This window comes from Carassius auratus, chromosome 22 (assembly GCF_003368295.1).
Source record: "Carassius auratus strain Wakin chromosome 22, ASM336829v1, whole genome shotgun sequence".
NCBI classification, from domain to species: Eukaryota; Metazoa; Chordata; class Actinopteri; order Cypriniformes; family Cyprinidae; genus Carassius; species Carassius auratus.
Genome location: NC_039264.1, coordinates 25,815,967 through 25,838,599, shown reverse-complemented (window position 1 = coordinate 25,838,599; position 22,633 = coordinate 25,815,967). Strand labels below are relative to the sequence as shown.

General features: G+C 35.5%; 1 protein-coding gene across 1 annotated transcript in view; it reads right to left on the bottom strand.

Moving 5' to 3' along the window:
* Window positions 1-22,633, bottom strand: part of LOC113040170 (low-density lipoprotein receptor-related protein 1B-like) — a 246,167-nt gene that overhangs the window by 48,651 nt on the left and 174,883 nt on the right. The window contains exons 51-66 of the mRNA XM_026198463.1: window positions 18,851-18,970; window positions 18,368-18,496; window positions 17,856-17,978; window positions 16,471-16,611; window positions 15,058-15,245; window positions 13,445-13,628; window positions 12,115-12,200; window positions 9,895-10,017; window positions 6,130-6,311; window positions 5,817-6,016; window positions 5,553-5,741; window positions 5,307-5,455; window positions 5,067-5,160; window positions 4,071-4,187; window positions 3,858-3,977; window positions 1,115-1,234 (exon numbers count right to left, since the gene is read on the bottom strand). Coding sequence (XP_026054248.1) covers window positions 1,115-1,234; window positions 3,858-3,977; window positions 4,071-4,187; window positions 5,067-5,160; window positions 5,307-5,455; window positions 5,553-5,741; window positions 5,817-6,016; window positions 6,130-6,311; window positions 9,895-10,017; window positions 12,115-12,200; window positions 13,445-13,628; window positions 15,058-15,245; window positions 16,471-16,611; window positions 17,856-17,978; window positions 18,368-18,496; window positions 18,851-18,970 — 2,265 coding nt within the window. The remainder of the gene's footprint in view (window positions 1-1,114; window positions 1,235-3,857; window positions 3,978-4,070; window positions 4,188-5,066; window positions 5,161-5,306; window positions 5,456-5,552; window positions 5,742-5,816; window positions 6,017-6,129; window positions 6,312-9,894; window positions 10,018-12,114; window positions 12,201-13,444; window positions 13,629-15,057; window positions 15,246-16,470; window positions 16,612-17,855; window positions 17,979-18,367; window positions 18,497-18,850; window positions 18,971-22,633) is intronic.

The following is a 22,633-nucleotide window of genomic DNA, read 5'->3' as shown; positions in this document are numbered from 1 at the left end:
ATTCTACTCTATTTAGAATTATTCCATTATATAAGATCCAAAACTCTATGTTTATCATATTTAATTATACAATTAATTAAATACTGTTTATATATATATATATATATATAGTATATATATATATATATATATATATATATATATATATATATATATATATATATATATATATATATATATATATATATATATATATATATATATATATATATATATATATATATAGTATATATATATATATATATAGTATATATATATATATATATATAGTATATATATATATATATATATATATATATATATATATATATATATATATATATATATATATATATATATAGTTTGTAATAATAATTACTATAATAATTATTATAGTTTTTAATAAAGTTGCAATATAATTCAAATGCATTTTTTTAATGATTCATGATCATTTAGTTATAATATGAAATAATTATTAAATTATAGTATTATTATTATTATTATTATTATTATTATTATTATTTGTTTATACTTATTAAAGTATCAAATAATGAGCTCAACAACAGGCATTGCATAAAAATTAATGGTTTAATAAGTGAGAAGTCTCAATGAACAACTTTGAACAATAATCACTTCCTCTGGAATAGTCACATGTCCTCTACAAACCAAGGCAGCTGCTTTAATTGGCACATGAAACATTGCTCTGCTAAAACACAGAAAAAACTGAATCTGCATAATTATAGCACACTAAGTCGTCCATTTTGGGCCCAATGGAGAAGACTAATCGGTTAGCTGCTCATAAAGCAAACACAATGCAACCTGACAACGTTCGCCCTGAGAAAACATTAGCTCTCGGGTGAGCGCTTTTCAGCAGAACGTCTCTTAGCGCGCTAGCACATCCACAAAACCCCAAGAACAGAAGGGAACTCCAAGAAGTCGGTTATGAAAGCGAGAGAAGCTATCTTTATTCATCTGCTTCAGTCTTCGGGGGCAAACAGTCGGTGCAAAATTAAAGCAAATGGAATGTTTTAGGAGTTTAGACCAGCTGAAATTTGTCACACTGAATTTTAATGAGGATATTTATGGACTGTGATGATGAGCGTGAGGTAATGCATGGCGACGGTGAGCGACTCACCGCAGTTGGCCTCGTCCGAGCCGTCAGCACAGTCGGGGTCCTCGTCACACACCCACAGCTTGGAGATGCAGTGCATTGTGGTCTTGCATTGAAACTGGGACGGCGAGCAAGTGTTCTCAGCTGGAGATGTGGAGAGAAGGAGATCATGTGATCAAAACTTTGAGAACTTCAGATGACAAATTACAGAATAACTTTTTTACGAGTTATATTAGATGCGATTTTAGAGCTACTTTACGGAATCCAACCATTTGTTGAGGCTTTATTCTGCTGCGACACTTTTTTGGAAGAGTAGCACCATAAAGAATCTGTAACAGACTGAAGAAACCTATGCTTTTATCTTCCCACAAACCCCCAGAAATGAAGCCATGGATTGTGCATAATAACATGAATGTTGCTCCCAGCAGGTGATCTGAGGTCCGACAGTGATTGTCTTGCAGTTGATTGTATATATGGAGGTGAATTTCACACACAGGCACTGCTTTGATGACTGTAGCAGCGGCGCATTAAATGAGATGAATTAAGAGACATTTGCAAAAGGTTTTTTTGTTGATGGCCAACTTATGTTATGTAAAATAAAAATGCACTTGAGAAGTTGGTGGTGCTAGAAAGTTTCAATTTAAAATTATTTTATTTAATTGATTATAAATACTATATATATATATATATATATATATGTGTGTGTGTGTGTGTGTGTGTGTGCTCTTGTTTTTGTGACATATCAGGACACAACTCTGTATAAAGACATGGGTATGACACAGGTATTACAAGGAGAGGGTGACTTATGAGGACATATCCCATGTCCCCATTTTTCAAAAAGCTAATAAATCATACAGAATGAGTTTTTTTGAGAAAGTAAAAATGCACAAAGTTTCCCGTGAGGGTTAGGGTTAGGTGTAGGGTTGGTGAAGGACCATAGAATATACAGTTTGTGCAGTATAAAAACCATTACACATATGGGATGAACCCACTTTTCACAAAAATAAACGTGTGTGTGTGTGTGTGTGTATGCCATTAATGTAACAACAGTATAAATCAAGTGATAAAGTAATATATTGTATATTGTTTAATTGGTAATTATTATAGATGCAATGTAAACTATTTTCTGTAGTGTGTGTCATTTAAACAGGAAAAATCTTCTAAACTGCAACAATATTTCACAATATATATTATTTTTACTGTATTTTTGTTCCAATTCAGTAAATGCAGCTTTGGTTATAAATATATGATTGCACATTTTGGATGATAGTGGATATATTCATACATACGTATATATTATTTATTGTGCAATCATTTTGAAGAATATTTATTTTCTACGGAGCCCCGCACATGACATGCAAGAAAAAGTAAATAAATTGTGCAATATTTATTAAAGTTTAAATAATGTGTGTCTTTTTAAGGGGGTGGGGCTTTGTTCAAAATATGCTGAAAATGTCCAAAAAGTAGTTTTGTAGTCTTTCTACTTAATACATCATACTGCTACGTTTCTTTTACTTTTGGATTTGAGGTTAAACTATGGTTAATCTGACACATTTTGCTGGATGAATGTTTTAAGGTCCACCTGGATTCATTCCTCAACACTTTATACTTCCTCTAAGCATGATTAATTCATGATAAAACAAGTAAAACAAGACTGTACCCTGGTGGTCTGAGTAACCGCAACTTCTTTCCCCTCGCATAGCTGATTTCTGACTGCTGTGTGCTAAGCTAAGCTAAGCCCAGACATTCCCGGTGGTGGAGCGGCAATCCTGACCCACAGCGATCTCCCTGCTTTTGGGGAGGAGGGCTAAAGCCAGCCTCTTATGCCATGCTCCATATGTGATTATCTCTGTTAAACCCTCCCTCTGTTTGGCTAATCAGTGCCCAGGGCTGAGCTCAGCTCCCCTGGATCCAAGACGCAGTCAGACCCCATCCAAAGCCTCTTAGAGTTCTGGGGACCCTCTAGGCTCCATCCCATGCAATGCTGTTAATGATTTTCCTCGATTTTTACATCTATCTTTCTGATTCTCTCTCGGAGAAGACAGACAGCTTCTCTTCTGTGCTCTCCCATAAGGGCGTACAGAACCGGGCGCCTTATCAAAGCTCATCCAGATACTCGACTCTGGGGAGGAGTGAGAAATTAGGCCCCTGCTGTGGCTTCAAATGGAGGATTCAGATCTGAGCGAGAGCATTAACTTCTGCCAGTCTCCTCCGTCTGTACCACCACCTAAAATAAGTCTTGCATTTGGACTAGGATTCAAATCCCTGTCGCACAAAGTAATGATAACTCCAGCCTGATTTCTGAAGGTGACAAGACGGCTTTTTGCTTCCTGGTTAGCAAGTCTACCTCGCTTTCGTTTTTCTCATTTTACTCCTTCCTTCTCACTGTCGGTGCCCTAAATTCCCTTTGAGCAATTCCATCTGCAGCCGAGGAATGAGAAAACAAAACAAGACTTTGGGCGATGTTTACCAGGGTCCTCGCTTGGCAGTTTTCTCATCAGCCGATTGAAAGTTCTCAAACATTTTGTTGAATCTGTCTGAGTTTGACCTTCACGAGCCAGTAAACACATTCAGAAGCCATAAATGAGGAGATTTCATCTATTTCCGACCTCTCTCGCTCTCATTTTCTTGGAATGTTTACTTTCCTGAAGGGAAAACTAGCAAAGTAGGAACTTTTGCTGTAATTTTTTGAGGAACGAAGAAAACTTATAGCGTTCACTGTCGTTGATGGTAATTGTAAGAGAGAGAAAACATGAGACTCTCTTACGGCAATCGGTTTCATCTTCACCGTCTCCGCAGTCGTCTTGTCCGTTACAGCGCAGGTTTATAGGAATGCACTTCTGCCGGTGAGTGCACTTAAACTGGCCAGACAAGCAGATATATGAGTCTGGAAGCAAATGAAAACAAGGATTTCATTGTATGGTGCATCTTACTGCATTATGCTTGGTGTCCATTTATCGATTCATCAATCTATAATTACCACAGTTGGCTTCATCAGAGTTGTCTCCACAGTCGTTCTCACCATCACAGATGAAGGGAGGGAGGGCACACAAACCAGTTCCGCACTGGAACCTTCCGGGCTGGCATTTAAACTCAGCTGTAAACAAAAGAGAGAACAATGTTCCCAGGGAAAGAAACGTTGTAAGGACATCGATAAAAATAGTCCATGTGACATCAGTAGTTCAAATGTCATTTTACAAAGCTAAGAGAATACTTTTTGTGAGCAAAGAAAACAAAAAATATATTTTTTTCAATAATTCTCCTCCTCCAAATGACGTGTTCTGCCATTATCAAGAGTCACATGTGCATTGCATTTCTCTGCACGTAAACAAGGCTCAGCCCATGCATGTTCTGCTTTAGCAGCATGACACAAATGCATTTTTTACATGTAGAGGTACTCTTAATAATAGTGGAAGACGTGATTTGGAGGAGAAGAATTTTTGAATTAAGTTGTTATTTTTTTGTTCTTTGCGCAGTTGAACCATTGATTTCACATGGACTGTTTTATCGATGTCCTTACTACGTTTATGACCCTTGAAACATTTAAGTTGCTTTGCTGTCTGTGAAGGGTCAGAAAGCTCTTGGATTTCATCAAAAATATCATAATTTGTTCTCCAAAGATTTGGGGGGGAATTATACCTTTAACAAACTCTAAATATTTCTAAAATTTTAATTAGGCCAGACAGTGTTAAATACAATACATTTATAATTGGCACATCTTTCGCTTTGTCTGCCATCTTGGAAACCTTTTTGCACTTGTTGAATTGCATTCTATTATAGATACATGCAATGCCTCCTTCAAATTTGGCCAAAAAATATATTGTAGAAGATAACTCGGACCAAAACTCATTAATGACCTCTTAGAAGGCTCTTCAGAAGGCTCATCTTGAGTCTTAAAGACACTATAAGGCATTACATCCACATTTTTCAACGGCTTAACCAGTTTGGCTGATTGCCACCCTGTTTGGTTACTTACGGCAATCTGACGGCTCATCGGATCCGTCTCCGCAGTCATCCACGGTGTCGCACTTCCACCAGAAGGGAATACACTCATCCGTACCACAGCGGAACTACACACACAAAGAGAGACAACCTCTTGAACAACTATTTTTTGAGTAGCAGACTGAATATAATTGGTAGTTGAAAGCGGTGCCAAAAGTAGTTGAGCTACGGCGAAACCCTTATTCTGGCTCCTGAGGTAATTATAAAGTCACACCTGGCTGGCGGTGCAGTTAGACAGACAGGTTTTGTTGTCGTTTGCCAGGTAGAAGTGTGTGGGGCAAGCACACTTGTATCCCCCACCAGGGGAAAGAAGGCATAGGTGACTGCACCCTCCATTAGTTACCTGACACTGATGCTTTGGCACTGAGGACAAACAACAAACAATAAGAAACAAGCCCCAAACAACATGACTCTAGCAGAAAACAATTTAAACTGAAGACTGAAATTCTTGCAGCAATACCATCAGGCTGTCGGAGTGGATGGTAGACTTTAATGTCTCGAATGGTTTGCCAGGAGCTGAGGAGTTCTGTATGTTGGCCGCCAGAAGTCTTGTGCGAGCGACTGAGGGTTTTCGACTTCTGGTCGCTCCAGTAGACGAAGTCCTCAAAGATTGTGAGACCGGTTATGCCGCCTACGTCCTTGATTGGGACTAGAAATGGGGATTGAAAGATATTACTGATGACAATTCGAAAAGAGACAAGATTCGAGAGAAGGCAAAACATACCTTTGTGTCTTTTTGTACCATCCATGTTCGAAAACAAGATGTGGTTCTCGTCAGCCCAGTAGATCCTTTTGTTGATGTGATCAATGGCCAAAGCTGAGGGAGCATGTATTTCTGTATCGATTACGACACGTGGCTTGCTGCCGTCCATTCCCATCCTTCCAATTTGGGACTGCTCGCAGCAGTCTACCCAGAACACATATCTGAGGCACCATGGAAATAAATTGCTTTAAATGGTGCGCTGCTTCTCAAAAGTGTACTCAAAAGCAATGCATTGTGGGATTGCAAACAGCAGTCAATAATAAGCATCATTTACCCCATGTGAGTGTCGAGAGCAAGAGTGGTTGGATTCCTCAATCCAGTCCTTAGCAGTATGGTCGGGTAGAGTCCATTAGCTTTAGCCACCTCCAGGGTCTTTCTCTCACCATCACACCAGTACAAGTTCTTGCCGATCCAGTCCACAGCGAGAGCACTGGGGACCGAGGTTCTGTGAACCACCTGAGAAAACAGCAGTCAAGCACAGTTGGCTTCTTTTGGCTGGTTATTCACATGGATTTATCCACAGCCGGTACCGTAGGGAACAAATGCCTCCTAGCAGAAAAGTTCAGAATGGTGAGGGCGAGATGCAGCTATGCACTGCAGTTTGCTGGTAAAGTCATAAAAAAATAAGTCTTTATTGTTTCTGCCGACAGTTATTTTCATGACAGGAATTTAAATGCTAATGTTTAACAGTATAAAACAAAACAAACAGAAATGTGTTCATGTGAACCTAATCCTGGCTCTATTGCTAAGGTTGAGTTAGCATGGCAGTTAGCCAGCACATGAACAAACAACAGTATACATTGTATACAATGTCAGATACAATGGGGTTGGGAGAGGCTTTGTTTCCTTATTAAAACAAAATTGCTAATAATATAATAACCTCTAGATGTGGTTGTCAACTGGTAGCTTGTAGGTCCACAAAAAATAGTTTGTATAGCAGTTAGTCAAACCAATTAAAAGGTTTTCACAGCAAAAAGTCAAATTAAATCAACAGCTTGTAAACATATTGTAAACTTCAGCATGAAGGGGCTTTGATTCTTTAAATTACATGGACAATTCAAGGATTTTATAAGCCTATGATAGCCTACGATTTGTTTCTTAGTGGTTTGAGCTAGTGGTTTGTATGTCTTCAAAAATAGCTAGCATAGCATTTATCCAACAAACTAGCAATATTTCACAGCAAAAACTACAACAACAACATTCACCAACTTGTAAACGTAGTATCAAATTAGAAGTAAAGGGTAGTATAAAGTAAAAATAAAATTAAAACCTTAAGGTTATGATAATTTCTAGATGAGTCCTCCGGAATGATTAGCAAACAGACAGTAAATTAGCAGGTTTTCACTGCAAAGTCAAAAGTTTTCAGTGCAGTCAAAGTCAAACTACACCACCACCAACAACATTTTATAACTTGTAAAAGTTGGACTTGTGTTAAAGGCTTTGGTTTTTCTTGAAAAATTCAAGACTATGATAAACTCTAGATTTTTTTGTTTCTTAACTGATGGTTTACAGGTTCACAGCATAGCATTAGCATGCTTTAACCACAAAATCCAAACTACAACAGCATACATGAAGGGGCTTAGTTTTTTTAAATAAAGTGAAAGATTTTTCCTTGTAGGTCTCAACTGGTTGCTTGCAAGTCCACAAAAAGAATTAGCATAGGCAGATTAGCAAGGTTTCACCACAAAAAGAAATATAATTTCTATACGTGTAGTTCTTTTACCAACCTAAAAACTCTTGACCGTAATTGAAAAATTGGGGTCCTAAAGGCAATCCATTTGAGAACTGCTGAGCTAGACTTGTACATTATTGCTAATTAACAGCGGACTACATAACCGCTCATTAAAGACACTTCAAACCCAAAAGCGGAAAAGTTCCCAAAAGAAGTAGTTAAAAAAACAAAAAAGGCACTTCAGAACATTTCACTGCTCATACTGATCACAGAAACTGCTGTTTGGCATAAACAATACTTTTCCCAGCTGGCAGATAATTTTCATTCTTGGTTGCTGGTGCCCCCTGCTTAGTGCTTTAAAAGTAAGAGTACCATTCTGCAAGCTGACGAACATTAAAGATTAAACATTTTGTCTCAGACTGGGTCTTACCATCAGCGCTTATTAAAACTAGCCTAGCTGTGATGAATTTCAACATCTTAAATGATGCAAACATGGTGCATAATCACAGGGTGGAGATACACCACAGGGTCAAAGTGCACAAAAACATAAACCAGGTAAGCAAAACAACACCAACAAAACATGGCACACTCAATTACAAGTCAATTAAGTCAAAGTTCCATAAAGTATTCAAAAATATGGTGACCCAAAGTTTACTAGAGCATTTCCAGCATATTTCAAATATATTAGTCTACGCTTGATGTTTATGATAAATGTTATAATTTTAGTTTGTTTTATTATAATTATATTTTTTATTTCTGATCTGTTTTGAATACCGTTAAAATTACAGATTTTATTGTGAACATATCTAAAATACTCTTAAAAAATTTACAATCTACAGAAATATAGATTTTTATTATATTATATATAGTTATTTTACATATTTTTTTTAATATAATAAAATTAAATCTCTCCCAAAAATGTAATTTTTACCCGGTGCAACTTATAAAAACATAAAATAAAATCATCATTGTGACCCTCGACCACAACAGCAGTCTTAAGTCGCTGGGGTATATTTTTAGCAATAGCCAAAAAAACACTGTATGGGTCAAAAAACTTCTTTTATGGCAAAAATCATTAGGATATCGAGGAAAGATCATGTTCCATGAAGATATTTTGTAAATTTCCTACAGTTAATATATCGAAACTAAATTTTTGATTCGCAATATGCATTGCTAAGAATTCATAAGGACAACTTAAAGGTAGATTTTGTCAGTATTTAGATTTTCAATATAGGCCAAATATAGTCCGATCCTAATAAACCATACATCAGTGGAAAGCGTATTTATTCAGCTTTCAGATGATGTCTAAATCTTAATTTAGAAAAATTGACACTTAAGACTGGTTTTGTGGTCTAAGATTATATTTGTAAGGTTTCAATGCCTGTGAATTTATGATAAACTCAACCTGAAACATTTAAAATCTCTCCAGACACCCAAGGGAAATCATTTACAGTCATTCAAAGTAATTACCAAGGGCATTTTTACCTTGCATTGCGAAATTCTCTCACTCTCTGAAACTTTCATTTTATCTATTTGTCATATTTATTCATCTCCTTTCCATCAATGTCCTATGAATAAATTTAATAAAATACAAAAATCTGTGTTGCTTAATTTTGGCTTTTCCTTTCCTGGTTATTTACATAACATTTAAGTTTAATTCAAATGAAAAGGAATTGTGATTTCATTGAAAAGATCTTGTGGGTAATCACATCAATTCAGAAAAAAAGTGATAAATTCTATTTATTTTTATCATCTTTCCATTGATGTCCTATAAAAAAGTCCCATTATCTTAGTGTGGCTTCATTTTGTGTTTAACTTTATAACTTCTTTGTTGCCTTTACAGACGCTCTACTCTCCCTCTCTCTCTTTTGCTCTGTACTATAGCACACTATCATAAATCAGTTCAAGATCCAGAGTTCAATCAAGCTTAATGAGCCATTATGGCTCGATATTAAACATAACGAGCTCTGGCGGCCCAGCAGGGCAAGGCTGGCACACTATGCCCGTTTTACGCCCTAAGTAATATACGCAAGGGCATTGATGGAGAGGAAGATGAAGACAGACAGCCTCACACACACACAATACCCTGTCTATCATTTTAACCCTGGCTCATTTCATACCAGTTATTCTTAGGAAAATATAGGCTTTTATTTATTTGTTGGAGTGATGTGAAGATGTCTGCTTTTCCCCCATTGGAATCCATCAATTACACAATAAAAATCGCCCCTGTGCGGAGGGGTGAGGTGAATCAAATTTACCCAGGGGCAGAGCGTATTTGCATACGTCAATCTGGGCAATTCTGGGTGATTTCAAGAGCAATTCAACGCAAACACACAAACGCACACAGACACACGCTCGCGGATGTACCTTAAGGTCACTTCCATTCAGGCGCATTCGGTTGATTCTGCGTCCGCTGGGCCTGCTAGTGTCAATCCAATAGATCAACTCCTTCCTGTAGTCAAAGTCTAGAGAGATGACATTACTGAGTCCCTGCAGAGAGAAAGACAAAGAGAGAGAGAGACAGGCGAAGCGGGAGATTGACAGGTGAGATATGAAAGTGGGTAAATTCTCTGTTTTTACTTTGACCTGAAGATATAACATTGAATTAGTTTCAATACAAAGGTTTTTAAGGTATAACATTTAATAATTATAATAATAATAATAATAATAATAATAATAATAATAATAATAATAATAATAATTATTATTATTATTATTATTGTTGTTGTTGTTTTAACATTATTATTATTATTATTATTATTATTATTATTATTATTATTATTATTATTATTATTATTATTGTTGTTGTTGTTGTTGTTGTTGTTATTAACTAAAAGTAGCCTAAACAAAAAAAAATTAAATGTTGCTTTGGGGGGAAAAGTTATTGAAATACTAATGAATAACTGTTTGAAAACTAATGCAATAAAATTACTACTTAATTTGAGATAAAAATACAAAAAGTAAAATGTAATCCTTGATATTAATAAATATGATCATAGTATATACAATACATCATACGAAATTAACTCTGAACATAACATATTATAACAAAAAAATACAAATGATACATTTACATTTTACTGTGGAAAATGTTTCGAAGCTTCATACTGTATATATTAGTAGTAAAAAAATCTAGTTTTTCTCTTTTCTCTCCACCAGTTTTTACAAAAAAAAGAAAGAAAAAGAAGAAGAAAAAAAAGTATTCAATTATTTAATTTTATATATATATATATAAAATAACATTTTTTTTTTTTTTAATTTCTCATTAAAGTAAAGTAAAATTGTATTTGTTTGGAAGATAAAAATTTGTTAGATTTTGTTTAGGTTTTCAAATTCTATACACGTTGCTGAAAATTTGTTTTTTTAATTTCTCACATAACATTATTGATAGTGGGCATATTTCCACAAGTAATTGTTGCAAGCCAGATTCGAACTTTGTTTGCTTACATGAGCATTTATCTGCTAGGCCACATCTTCAGCCGCTATTAATATTTAATAAAAAGTGAATCCTTTGATATTTTCAAACCATTTAATTTAAGCAAGCGGAAGCATTTTATGAAAGCATGAGTCACACAAATAATAATAAAAACCAGCATCAATCATCACAACATGTCTTTTTATATTCCAAGCCAACTCGTTTTAACATCTTCCCGCCGCTTTCTCGATACCTTTCTCATTTGCTTTGTTATTTTCCCTGCGTTTGGTTAGAAATAAGAGCAAGACATGTCTGACAGAAACTTCCCATCATGCAATGCTACGACCGTAGCCAATCACTTTCTCAGTAGGGGTCTTTTGCATTCCCCCGTCTCTTTCTGTCGTTTTGTCTGGTTCACTCAAACCCCCCGCCGCGTTCAGATCTAATTTGCTGGACCAGACCTTTTAAATCAAACTGATGGACTTCCTGACTTATGAATCAACCCAAGCGTGCTTTTTTAACTGCTCCTTCCACGGCAAGCCGTTCAATCTCTTCACACGAGAGCCATGAGAGACTTTCTCATCCAACAGTCCCTTCAGAGGCAAATCGGTCATGGTTCCTTTAGCACTGACAAGCAGTTTCATACAGATTTAAAGACCATAACTGACGTTTTTATTAATGACGACTACTATAATGATATATTTACCGGCTAAGAATGATTAAATGAGCCATAACTTGTGCTTTTTCATCATCATTTTCCATACTAAATGGAAAATACTTGTTATTCCAGTCACAATATGACCTTTTCTGTCTGCAAATATTCCCTGGCTTGGATATTCACGTCAATTGAGTGTCTAAAACGCTGTTTCAGGCTCAAGTTGAGCTTGTGAGTTTCTATAAAGCATCACAGTTGGCTGTTGATGACGCACTTTCCTCTGAGCTTTTGGATGTTGTGTCTGTATTAAGCTCCGTATGCTGTGAGCATGTGTATTTTTATGAAATAAACAGGTAGGAAATTACAAGGCAATGTGGAGGATACACACTAATGAGCTGGAGCTGAACAGGATGGCATCCGAGAGCACATAAATTACAATAATGGTTATAAAAAGAGATTTTAAAGAATTGTATATAAAATTGTACTTTTGTATTTTAGAGAGCCTCGTCCATCATACCTGTTTCAGAAGTGTGTAGTTTGATCCATCCAGACTGATCTTTCGGATTTCATGATGGTCAGCTAGAATAAGAAAAGGCTCCTCTGCTAGAAAAAAATAAATAAATAAAAAAAACATTTTATGCAATGCATTAAATATTTGATTGATGTATTTTAAAATGTTTTTATTTTACATTTTATTTTACATATTTATTTTATTCAATGTGACATCAAATATTTAGATCATTTTATAATTTTGTATTTTACTTTATTTATTGCATCCATTAACTCATACATTTTATATTTGTAATGTATTTTTAAAAATGTTATTTCAGGCAGGATGAAACATTTCCCCCATAACATTTCTTCAGAAAAAATCAGATAAAAAGTGTATTTAATCCAGGGTGACTAAGTGAATAACAAAGTACTTAGGGTTTTGTAATATTCAGTTATATGGATGTATTGGGATTGCAAATACTTTAAAAAGCCTTTAAATAAGTGTTTGTGTTGCTCAATGGATCATTCTGGCTGAGAAACGTGACTGCAACTTCAGTTTGATGACTTGAAATCGATTTTCTGTGAGCTGCCAACCCTTGAGCATCCACTTTCTGTCAAGTCTGGGACTTAGACTTGTCAGTCATATGAAAACAGTGCTTTATTACTTGTGTGTGTGTGTGTGTGTGTGTGTGTGTAGGCACATGTCTTTGAAGGAGAGAATCTTGCAAAACAATACTGTCGTGGTAAAGGGATGGTATCAGACACTACTTTGTTATACTGTAACTGATTGAGATAGATAGATAGATAGATAGATAGATAGATAGATAGATAGATAGATAGATAGATAGATAGATAGATAGATAGATAGATAGATAGATAGATAGATAGATAGATAGATAGATAGATTTTAATTTATTTCTATGTATTTTGTTTTCATCCAAATTTGTAAACATAAAAAGTTAACAAAGTAAAATTTTGCATGTTAAAAAGGCAATTGTAATCGTGAGTGGAAGCCTTCGGCAGATTTCATTAGAAGCTTCTTTGCAAGTCAGCAGTGTTTGCGAGCGAACACTAAATGAGTGAATATAAACGTCTTTCTTTTATACAGTAAATAACTGCAGGCAGATGCCATATGTCACACCTGCATCTTCTCTTAGCCAATCAGAGCTCATCTCCAGCTGACAAACTAATTGTCTTCAACCTCCTGTTGCTTTCCTCTAAATATAAGTCACAACAAGACTCAGTGTGCGTGTTCTTGCCCGTACGGGGTGTTTCTGGGCAAGTGTGACAGAAAAATCTTTGTGAGGGTCCACAGGAGCTCTTTCACACCTGTGCTACTGAATAGAGCAGAGTACCTGAGAGAGACCTGCAGCTGTGGGGGTTACTGGCGGGACGCTGGTACCCATCAGCACACAGGCAGTGAAAAGACCCATAGGTGTTGATGCACTGGTGACTGCAGGGGAAGTTCTCAGAACATTCGTCCACGTCAATGCAAGTCCTGCCATCGTTTTTCAGACGAAACCCCGGCCAGCACGTACACTAGAGACGAAAAGTAAAAAACAAAAAGATTTGCGGGTGAATCTCATAGAACTCTGCCAAGAACATGTATGGGTTATTTCACAACAAAAGAAAAATAAATTATCTTCCGTGATTATAATGAATTAAAAACATATACAATAAATTACCTTCCATATATAATTATATGATTACAATGAACTGAAAACATATACATGTTTTTTTCAATATATTTCACTGAAATGGTGTAAAATGTTATACATTTCTGTTAAACTAACTAAATAAATAATGTTTAAATAATATTTAATAAAATATTAATAACATTATTGTATTATTGTTATTTTTATTATATATTATAACAGAAAATGTTTAAAATATGCATAATTTATTTAAAATATCAGATTTATTATTATATTAATATTTTTTTAACAAATAAATTAATGTTAGACGTTTATATAATTTCTTTATTAACTTTTCTATTACATTTCTGGGTGAAATATGACCATGACAAATTTAGATGATTCACTCTAATACTAAAATATGCATACTTTTTTCTTTTTTTTTCAAAATGTCTTTTATAAACAATTTTCATTAATAACTGTATTTGAGTCTTTAGAATTTCTTCATAAAATTTTTGATTTGACTTTTAGGTAAAATATGACCATGCCAAATGTATATACAATTCACTGTAATACTAATGAAAGACTAATGGACAGGAAGAGAGCAGTGAAACAAAACAATGTTTACAAAGTTCCTAGACCATTAGTTTATTCATTAGTCATTCATCAAAACTATGCTTTATATTTTAATTATGCTGTAACAAAAGCTAAAACAAGCCAGAAAACCAGAGTTCTAGTAAGTGTCCTTGACTGCCTGTTTTTAAAGTCAGTGTGGCTGTCAAACGACCGGCCCAGTATTCTGAGACATCTGCCAAACAAAGCTGTTCAATCTGCCAATCACTCTGTGTGTGTGGGGGTGTGTGTGCGCACACGTCATTCTCCCACTAAAAACATACATTGTTAGTGTATCTGTGTGTCTGCTTTACATCTCAATCCCTTGCTTATCACTACCTCAGCTGACTTTCTCAAGCGCTAAATAGCTAGCATACGTGTTTTAGCGCTCTCGTTTATACATTCACTGGTTAAACATAAAAACTGACTGGAAACGGGATCATAACATTCCCCACGGATTTAGCGCTAAGTACTATAAACCTTTGTGGAATGTAAAAACATTATTAATTCTAATGATTTGTTTGCGCAGACTCCTCCAATATTATCGTAGTCGCTAAAGCCTGCTAATGATATTTAGTGAACGTTTGTTTAAAACACAAAAATATTATTTTGTATTCATAGGTCGTAGTTTCATGTTTGGACGTCTTTAGCGCAGAAGTTGAACCAGATGCTAAATTCGTAAAAATACAAATCTTGTACAGCGAGACAAATGTGCTTCATACCTTGTATCCCACGGGTAGGTCTTGACAGTCCTGGGTACAGCCGCTGACTTTTCGGTTCAAACACTCGTTAACGTGACAGTTCTTCTCATCAGATCGGTCGCCGCAGTCGTCGTGCTGATTACAAACGCTCCCCAGCGGGACGCAGCGGCCGTTTGCACACATGAAAACCGAACCGTTGCACAAACTTTCTAAAACATGGAGCAGTGAGAAGAAAAGGGGAGACAGAAATCAACAAAACCATCAGATAGGAGACACAGAACTCAAGTGGTTGCTAGGGTGCTCTGGAAAGACTGGAACACGTTTATATGCCTTACCTATGTCTGCAATGTGGTTGCTAGGGTGTTTGAAATGTTTTTAGCACATTTGCTATGCCTAAGTTACTATGATTGTGGCATTTGCTAATGGCATTCTTGTTTTTGTTTTTTCTCAATATGTTGCAACTGTATGTGGTTGCTAGGTTATTCTGTAAGCTTTTTAGCATGGTTGCTATGGTGTTCTAGGTGGTTTTCAATATGTTGCAACTACATGTGGTTGCTATGGTGTTCTGAAAGCTTTATACCCTGTTTGCAATGGTGTTCTTGGTGGTTTTCATTAGGTTCCTACTGTATGTGGTTGCTAGGGTGTTATGTGAGTTTTTCTTAGCACATTTTCTATGGAGTTATTGATGGTTTTTATTATGTTTCTACTGTATCTAGTTGCTAGGTTGTTCTGTGAGCTTTTTCAGCACGTTTGCTATGGAGTTATTGGTGGTTTTAAAAGTGTTTCTATTATATGTGGTTGCTAGGTTGTTCTGAAAGTTTTATAGCCTGTTTGCTATGGTGTTCTTTATTTTGTCACTTTCTTAATGGTGCTCTTGGTGGTTTACAATATGTTGCTTCTGTATATGGTTGCCAGGGTGTTCTGTGAGCTTTTTAGCACATTTGCTGTGGTGTTCTTGGATGATTTTCAGTATGTTGCTACTGTATGTTGTTGATAGGGTGTTCTGAGTACTTTTTAGCATGTTTGTTGTGGTGCTCTAGGTGGTTTTGGGAGTTTGCTAGATGTTCTGGTTGGTTACTAGGGTGTAGCTTAACATTCCAAGTCATAAGAGCCTTATTATTGTTTTTAAGTTGTACTGTAAACATGTTGTAAACAACTGAACTTAATTTCCCACTAGAAATTGCTGCTTAATGAGCTTGGCTTGGAACATTAATGGCATCTGTTAACATTAATGGCATATGTTTGCCCTGAAACCAAAAATTGAAGAACAGAGGCACATCAGTTTCATCAGCCCCTCTCTGCCCAGCTCAAGTGGTACTGGCAGGGGTACAGGATCCAAATGGGGAGGACCAGGTGTTCTGACAAATCCCATATGGGACGGAACCTGGGAACCTGTCAGTCAAATGGAATGCGTGACACATGAGAGGGACTCGCCTGCAGCGGAACACTTTGGGTTGAGTGGCAGCTCGTCTGATTGGTCCAGACAGTCAGGAAAGCCATCACACTCCCATTGGGCTCTCAGTAAACACCGCCCATCTGCGCAGCGGAACTCCTCCTCTTTGCATAAACGATATTCTGTTGAAAAACAGAGAGAGTATGACAGGGAGAATTTAAACAACGGGAGAAAAAGTTCAAGCTGTTACTGTTTCAAATAGGTAGGCATGATATCTCAGTCACCATCATTACTGAGTTTAAACAGAAATATAGTCACTAAATTGTGAGATATCACAATTATGAAAAATACACTGCAAGAATTTTTTTTTTTTTTTGTGCTAAAAAACACAGTGGAAGACAAAGTTGCAAATTGTGATGAAAGTCACATTGTGTGACATACAAACAGTATTGTGAGATATAGTCAATATCGTCAAAATGACTGTAACTGCGAGAAATACATTGAGAGAAAGAATCATATGATATATATAATAATTATGCAATTATTTTGTTATATAAAAAGTCGAAATGGGACACAAAGTTGCACATTGTGAGACACAGTCACATTGCGAGATATAAAACTGCACTGTTTGAAAATCTGGAATCTGAGGATGCAAACAAATCAAAAGAAAAGAAAATCGCCAACTCAAAACTTTGAGTATATTAACAGTAGAAAATTTACAAAATATCTTCATGAAACATGATATTTCCTTAATACCCTAATGATTTTTAGCATAAAAGAAAAATCTATAATTTTAACACATACAATGTATTTTTGCTATTGCTACAAATATACCCCAGCGACTTAAGACTGGTCTTGTGCTCCAGGGTCACATATACTGAAATATAAAGTCACCACTAGGACACTAAATTTGCAATTACAATATAAAGACAAAAGTAAACGCAATTACTAATAATATTGAGCTATATTACTAGAAATATTGTCATGTTGAGACAAATACAGTTACGATTTGTAGTATAAAGTTACAAAAAGAGACGAATTGTGAAAAGTAGTCACACTGCAAGACATAAAACCTCACTGGAGACAAATATATATTTGTGAAAAATAAATAAATGAATCAAAATTGCGAGAAAAATGTTAAGAGAAATAATGTTATTTATATAGATTTTGTGGTAAAAAGCGTCCAGGACAGGTTTGTGAAATTCCTCCTCATACACAATAAAAAAGGTGAGGAGTAGCCTATATTTCCATCAATGATTGTGTTTATTCTTAGATCTGAGGTACAGAACAGTGAGTTATACATGCATTCCAACTGCCAAAACATCTAACTGATGTTGTGCCAACACATTACAACCCATTAAACAGGCCGCAAAGGGATGTTCATTTTCAACAGAAAGCAATGAATCGAGAAACCGGAGCTGCTCACCGCATTCCAGAGACTCGTCAGAACCGTCTCCGCAGTCGTCATCATGGTCACACACGAAACGCCGTGGAATGCAGTTCTGGTTCCGGCACTGGAACGTGCTCTCGGTGCACGTGTTGTTCGGAGCTTATTAAAGATAGTAATGGGAACAGACACGGCGTTAGGTGTGTGTTAGGATAAAAGGGGTAGTACATAACAGACCCCTGAGACTTGTCTCAAATCCCCTATTATTTTGGTTGTGTTTCTGATAATTCAGGGAAAGCAGATAAAAAGCAGATATTTTGTGTAAATTCAGAACCTTATTATCCAACAGTGGTTTTAACTAGAGTTTTAAAGAGACAAATAAGAAAAGTAATTTTAAACTATTAAACATAAGTAACATGAATCCAGTCAAATATGTCCAAACCTTTGACTGATGCATTCATTTACTAGAGTCTTTACTGTTGCGAAAAGCAGCAATTACATTACAACTCTGGGGTGAGAACAGAAACAGGAAGTTGCTGGTTTGAAATTACCACAGCCAGCTACCGCCAGTTCATCGCTACCATCAGGACAGTCTCTCTCCCCGTCACATAACCAGTTCCTGGCCACACAAGCGTATGATCCTGGGCAACTGAACAAACCGGGGGCGCATGTTGCCGAACCTGTCGGAAAAATAAAAAGATTGAGCATTGCAATCTCAAGCCAACATGCTGCATAATGCCATTAATGAATATTCATGTTTAAAAAAAAAGAAAAAAACTTTCTTGAAATGATTGAAAAAGTTTAAGCATTGTCTTGAGAACTTGTTTAACAATCTGTTTGTGTTTGACCTTTGAGAGAACTGAGGTTTTTTTTCAGAGCCCGTTTGTTAGGAGCACAGCATGGCCATAAATTCGCAACTATGATGAAATCGCAGACCAATTTTTCTTCCCGTCGCTTTCGTGTTGATTTATATCCCTGCTCTCAGAGGAAGTCTTTCATTGTGTGGCCTAAATGCAAATGCTTCAGAGTTTTACCGCAAATTTCCTCGCTTTCGTCCAATCCGTCACCGCAGTCGTCCTCCCCATCACAGAGCCACTGTTTGGCGATGCACTTGTTTTTCGAACAGGCGAACTGATTCCAAAGGCACGATGAATCTAGAGGGAAAAGTTTGAACTTTGAAAATAAACCCCACTGGAGGCAGTACTGACATTTAAGGAACTGTACAAGCAAAAATGTTGATTCTTTCATCATTTGTGTTGTTTAAAGCCACTTTGGCTTTAGTTCTTTCATAGAACACTGAAAGAACACAGCTTTTTTTTCCAAATATAAAGGGATAAATAGAAATGAAACACATTAAAATTTGCAAACATTTTATCTTGTGGTCCAGGAAAGAAAAAGTCATACGGGTTCAGAAAGACTTAAAGGTGAAAAAATAATTATAGAATTTTCATTTTGGCAGGAAAACTACAAAGTAAATAAATAAACCCTATAATTACCAAAATAAAACATGCAAAAATTAAATTTAAAAAAAATATATATATATATATATATATATATATATATATATATATATATATATATATGTATATATATATATATATAAGAAATAATTAAGAAATAAGTCATATAGGTTTGAAAAGAGAGTGAATGAATAATGACAGAATTTTCATTATATGTATGTTTGTGTGTGTGTAATATGTACAGTATTTATATATATATATATATATATATATATATATATATATATATATATATATATATATATATATATATATATATATATATATATATATATATATATATATATATGAAAATGAGTATAACACATAATAACCAAAATATAACACAAAGAAGGAGGATAAATAAATGATATCAGATTTTTTTTTTTTTTTTTTTTTTTGTCAGGAAAAAGAAGCTATAACATGTATACCCTATAATAAGCAAAATGAAAGAGTAAACATCTATTAATGAAATACTTTTCTTTCTAACAGACAAAGTATGTGTATATGTATGTGTGTGTGTGTGTGCGTGTGTTTATATATATATATATATATATATATATATATATATATATATATATATATATATATATATATATATATATATATATATATATATATATATATATATGAAAATTTGTATTTTCACACAAACACAAAAAAATAAAAAAATAAAAAATTAATTTGGTCCAGAAAAGAAAAAAAGTCATACAGGTTTGGAACAACATGAGGATAAATAAATGATATCAGAATTTTCATTTTTGGCATGAAAACGTAGATTTTTCTTTTTTTTTTTTTTTACTTTTTACAACAAAACACACACACAGAGACACACACACAAATCTAAGTATGTTACGTTGTGTTCCAAGGAAGAATAAGCCATATGGGTTTGAAATGACATGAATTATATCCTCTAGTAAGCAAAATTAAACCTATGAATCCACTTCAATAGTTTGAAAGCCAAACTGAGTACAATATCTGTGGAAAGTGGCCTCTAAAAGCTCTCTTCGCCCTTGTTGGGATTAGAGATTCAACTTTGGAAGGCGATCGTGCTAGCAAGCACTTTTAAAGTAATTGTCCACTTGCATACGCACACGAGCCATGAAAGGTGCGACCGAATATGCCCCTATCAGCAGTCTGAAAGTTTGTTTGCTTGCGTTTGCCATTGATTTTGTGATATCTCTGCAAAGCCACCGGCAGCTGGGACACAGACACCAAGGTCACCAAGAGACAGGTTTAAAAAAGTGACACCAAAAGGGCTGAAGACAACGAAAGCGGAGAGGATGAATAGGTAAATGAGGGTCATTATTCAAAACCTTGCTATAGGGGAAGTCTCAAAAGAACAAATAACCAAACTGAAAGGTGAAACGGCACCAGCACATTCGTCAAGATCAAGGACATAGAAACAAATCCATATTACTTCTGATTTTGGGTCGCAGATCAGAGTTCTTGCTCAGAATAAGACGCTTTGAAGCGGAACCAAAAGGATTCCTGGCACGGGGTCGGGACAGAAGCAAAGATCGGTCGCAGCAGGAAAGCAGAACTTCCTAAAACCTCACACTTTACGATTCTGCTCACTTTAGAGGTACGGCACAAAGTTTGAGATGGAGAGAAACATGAATGTCGATAAGATGAACAATTATGCAACACATTTACAGCAAGATGTGGCTGGAATTAACCTTCACCTAAGGTTATACAGTTGTTCAAGTAACTTTTTAAAAAAATATATAATGAAAATCATTTAAATATGCCCCCTGAGCATATCCTTAAATTGTAAGAAGCCACAAATTGTAAGAAATAAGATATTATCAAATTACAAGATTTAAAGCACTGCAAGATATATAGTCATATTGTAAGATATTAAATAATAATAATAATTATCATTATAACTAGACATAGACAGATGTAAAGTCACCATGGGAGACTTAAATTAGCAAATTGCAAAAAAAAACAACAAAGCGGTATAAAGTCGCATTATGAGATATAAAGCAGCACTGCAAAATATACAGTCAAATTGTGAGATACAGCAATTCGACAAAAAAAAATTACGACATATCACAAAATACATTTTCAAATATGAAGTCACCACAAGAGATGTGTATTTGCAAATTGAGAAAAATAAATAAAGCTGCACTGTGATATAATGCAGCACTGAAAGATATACAGTCATACTGTAAGATACAATAGTAATTTTAAAAGAAAATATCGCTATAATGAAAAATAGTCACACTGCGAGATTTAAAGTTACATTTTCAGGTATAAAGTCACCATGGGAGCTATACATTTGCAAATTGTGAGCAAAGTCATAATTACAAAAATAATATTGCATTGCAATATATAAAGCAGCACTGTGAGAAAGCGTGTTGTGTTCCTGTAGCTCAACTGGTAGTGTTGCGTTATCAAGCGCAAGGTTGTGGGTTCGATTCCCTGGGAACACATGATAGGTAAAAATTGATACCGTGAATGCACTGTAAGTCGCTTTGGATAAAAGCGTCTGCTAAATGGAAGTCGTGGCCTAATGGTTAGAGGGTTGGACTCCCAAATGAAGGGTTGTGAGTTCTAGTCCCGGGCCGGACGGAATTGTGGGTGGGGGTAGTGCATGAACAGTTCTCTCTCCACCTTCAATACCACGACTTAGGTGCCCTTGAGCAAGGCATCGAACCCCCAACTGCTCCCCGGGCGCCGCAGCATATATGGCTGCCCACTGCTCCGGGTGTGTGCTCACTAGAGCTGTAATTGGGCCTTAAAAGTTAGGCCCGACAGGACCCGAGCCCGACAAGTACATTTTGATTGTCAGCTTTTTTAAAGCCCGAACCCGTTTACAGCCCGACATTATTCAAATGTGCGCACGCACACAGCTCTTTTGCCTTTTGCCAACAATGAGCAATTTATTCATGTTTTAACATAATTTACTCATAACTAACGTAGACTAGACCACTTGGAAGTTGGAATAAAGAAATAAAATAAGTCCTCTGTGACATCGTAACATCTCAGCATTATAGACATAGGCTCATTTAACCTATAAATAGACCAACGCACCAATAAAAACGAGTCATTTAAAAAAAATTTAATTAAGATAAATTTTAAATTAAGATGGGTATTTGGCAATAACGAAATTAAGATAAAGGCTCCGCCGGATTTGCTTTATTTAATAAAAGAATAATGCCAACATTAGCGTAAATACTCTGTCAACATTATGCATTTAAGACTCAATGAATATGTAGTTATCATTTGAAAAACCTTTACTCACAGAGATTAGGCTAGGTCTACATGTTTATGTGGAGGAAAATGATTGAAACCATTGTAGATGGCTTCTGC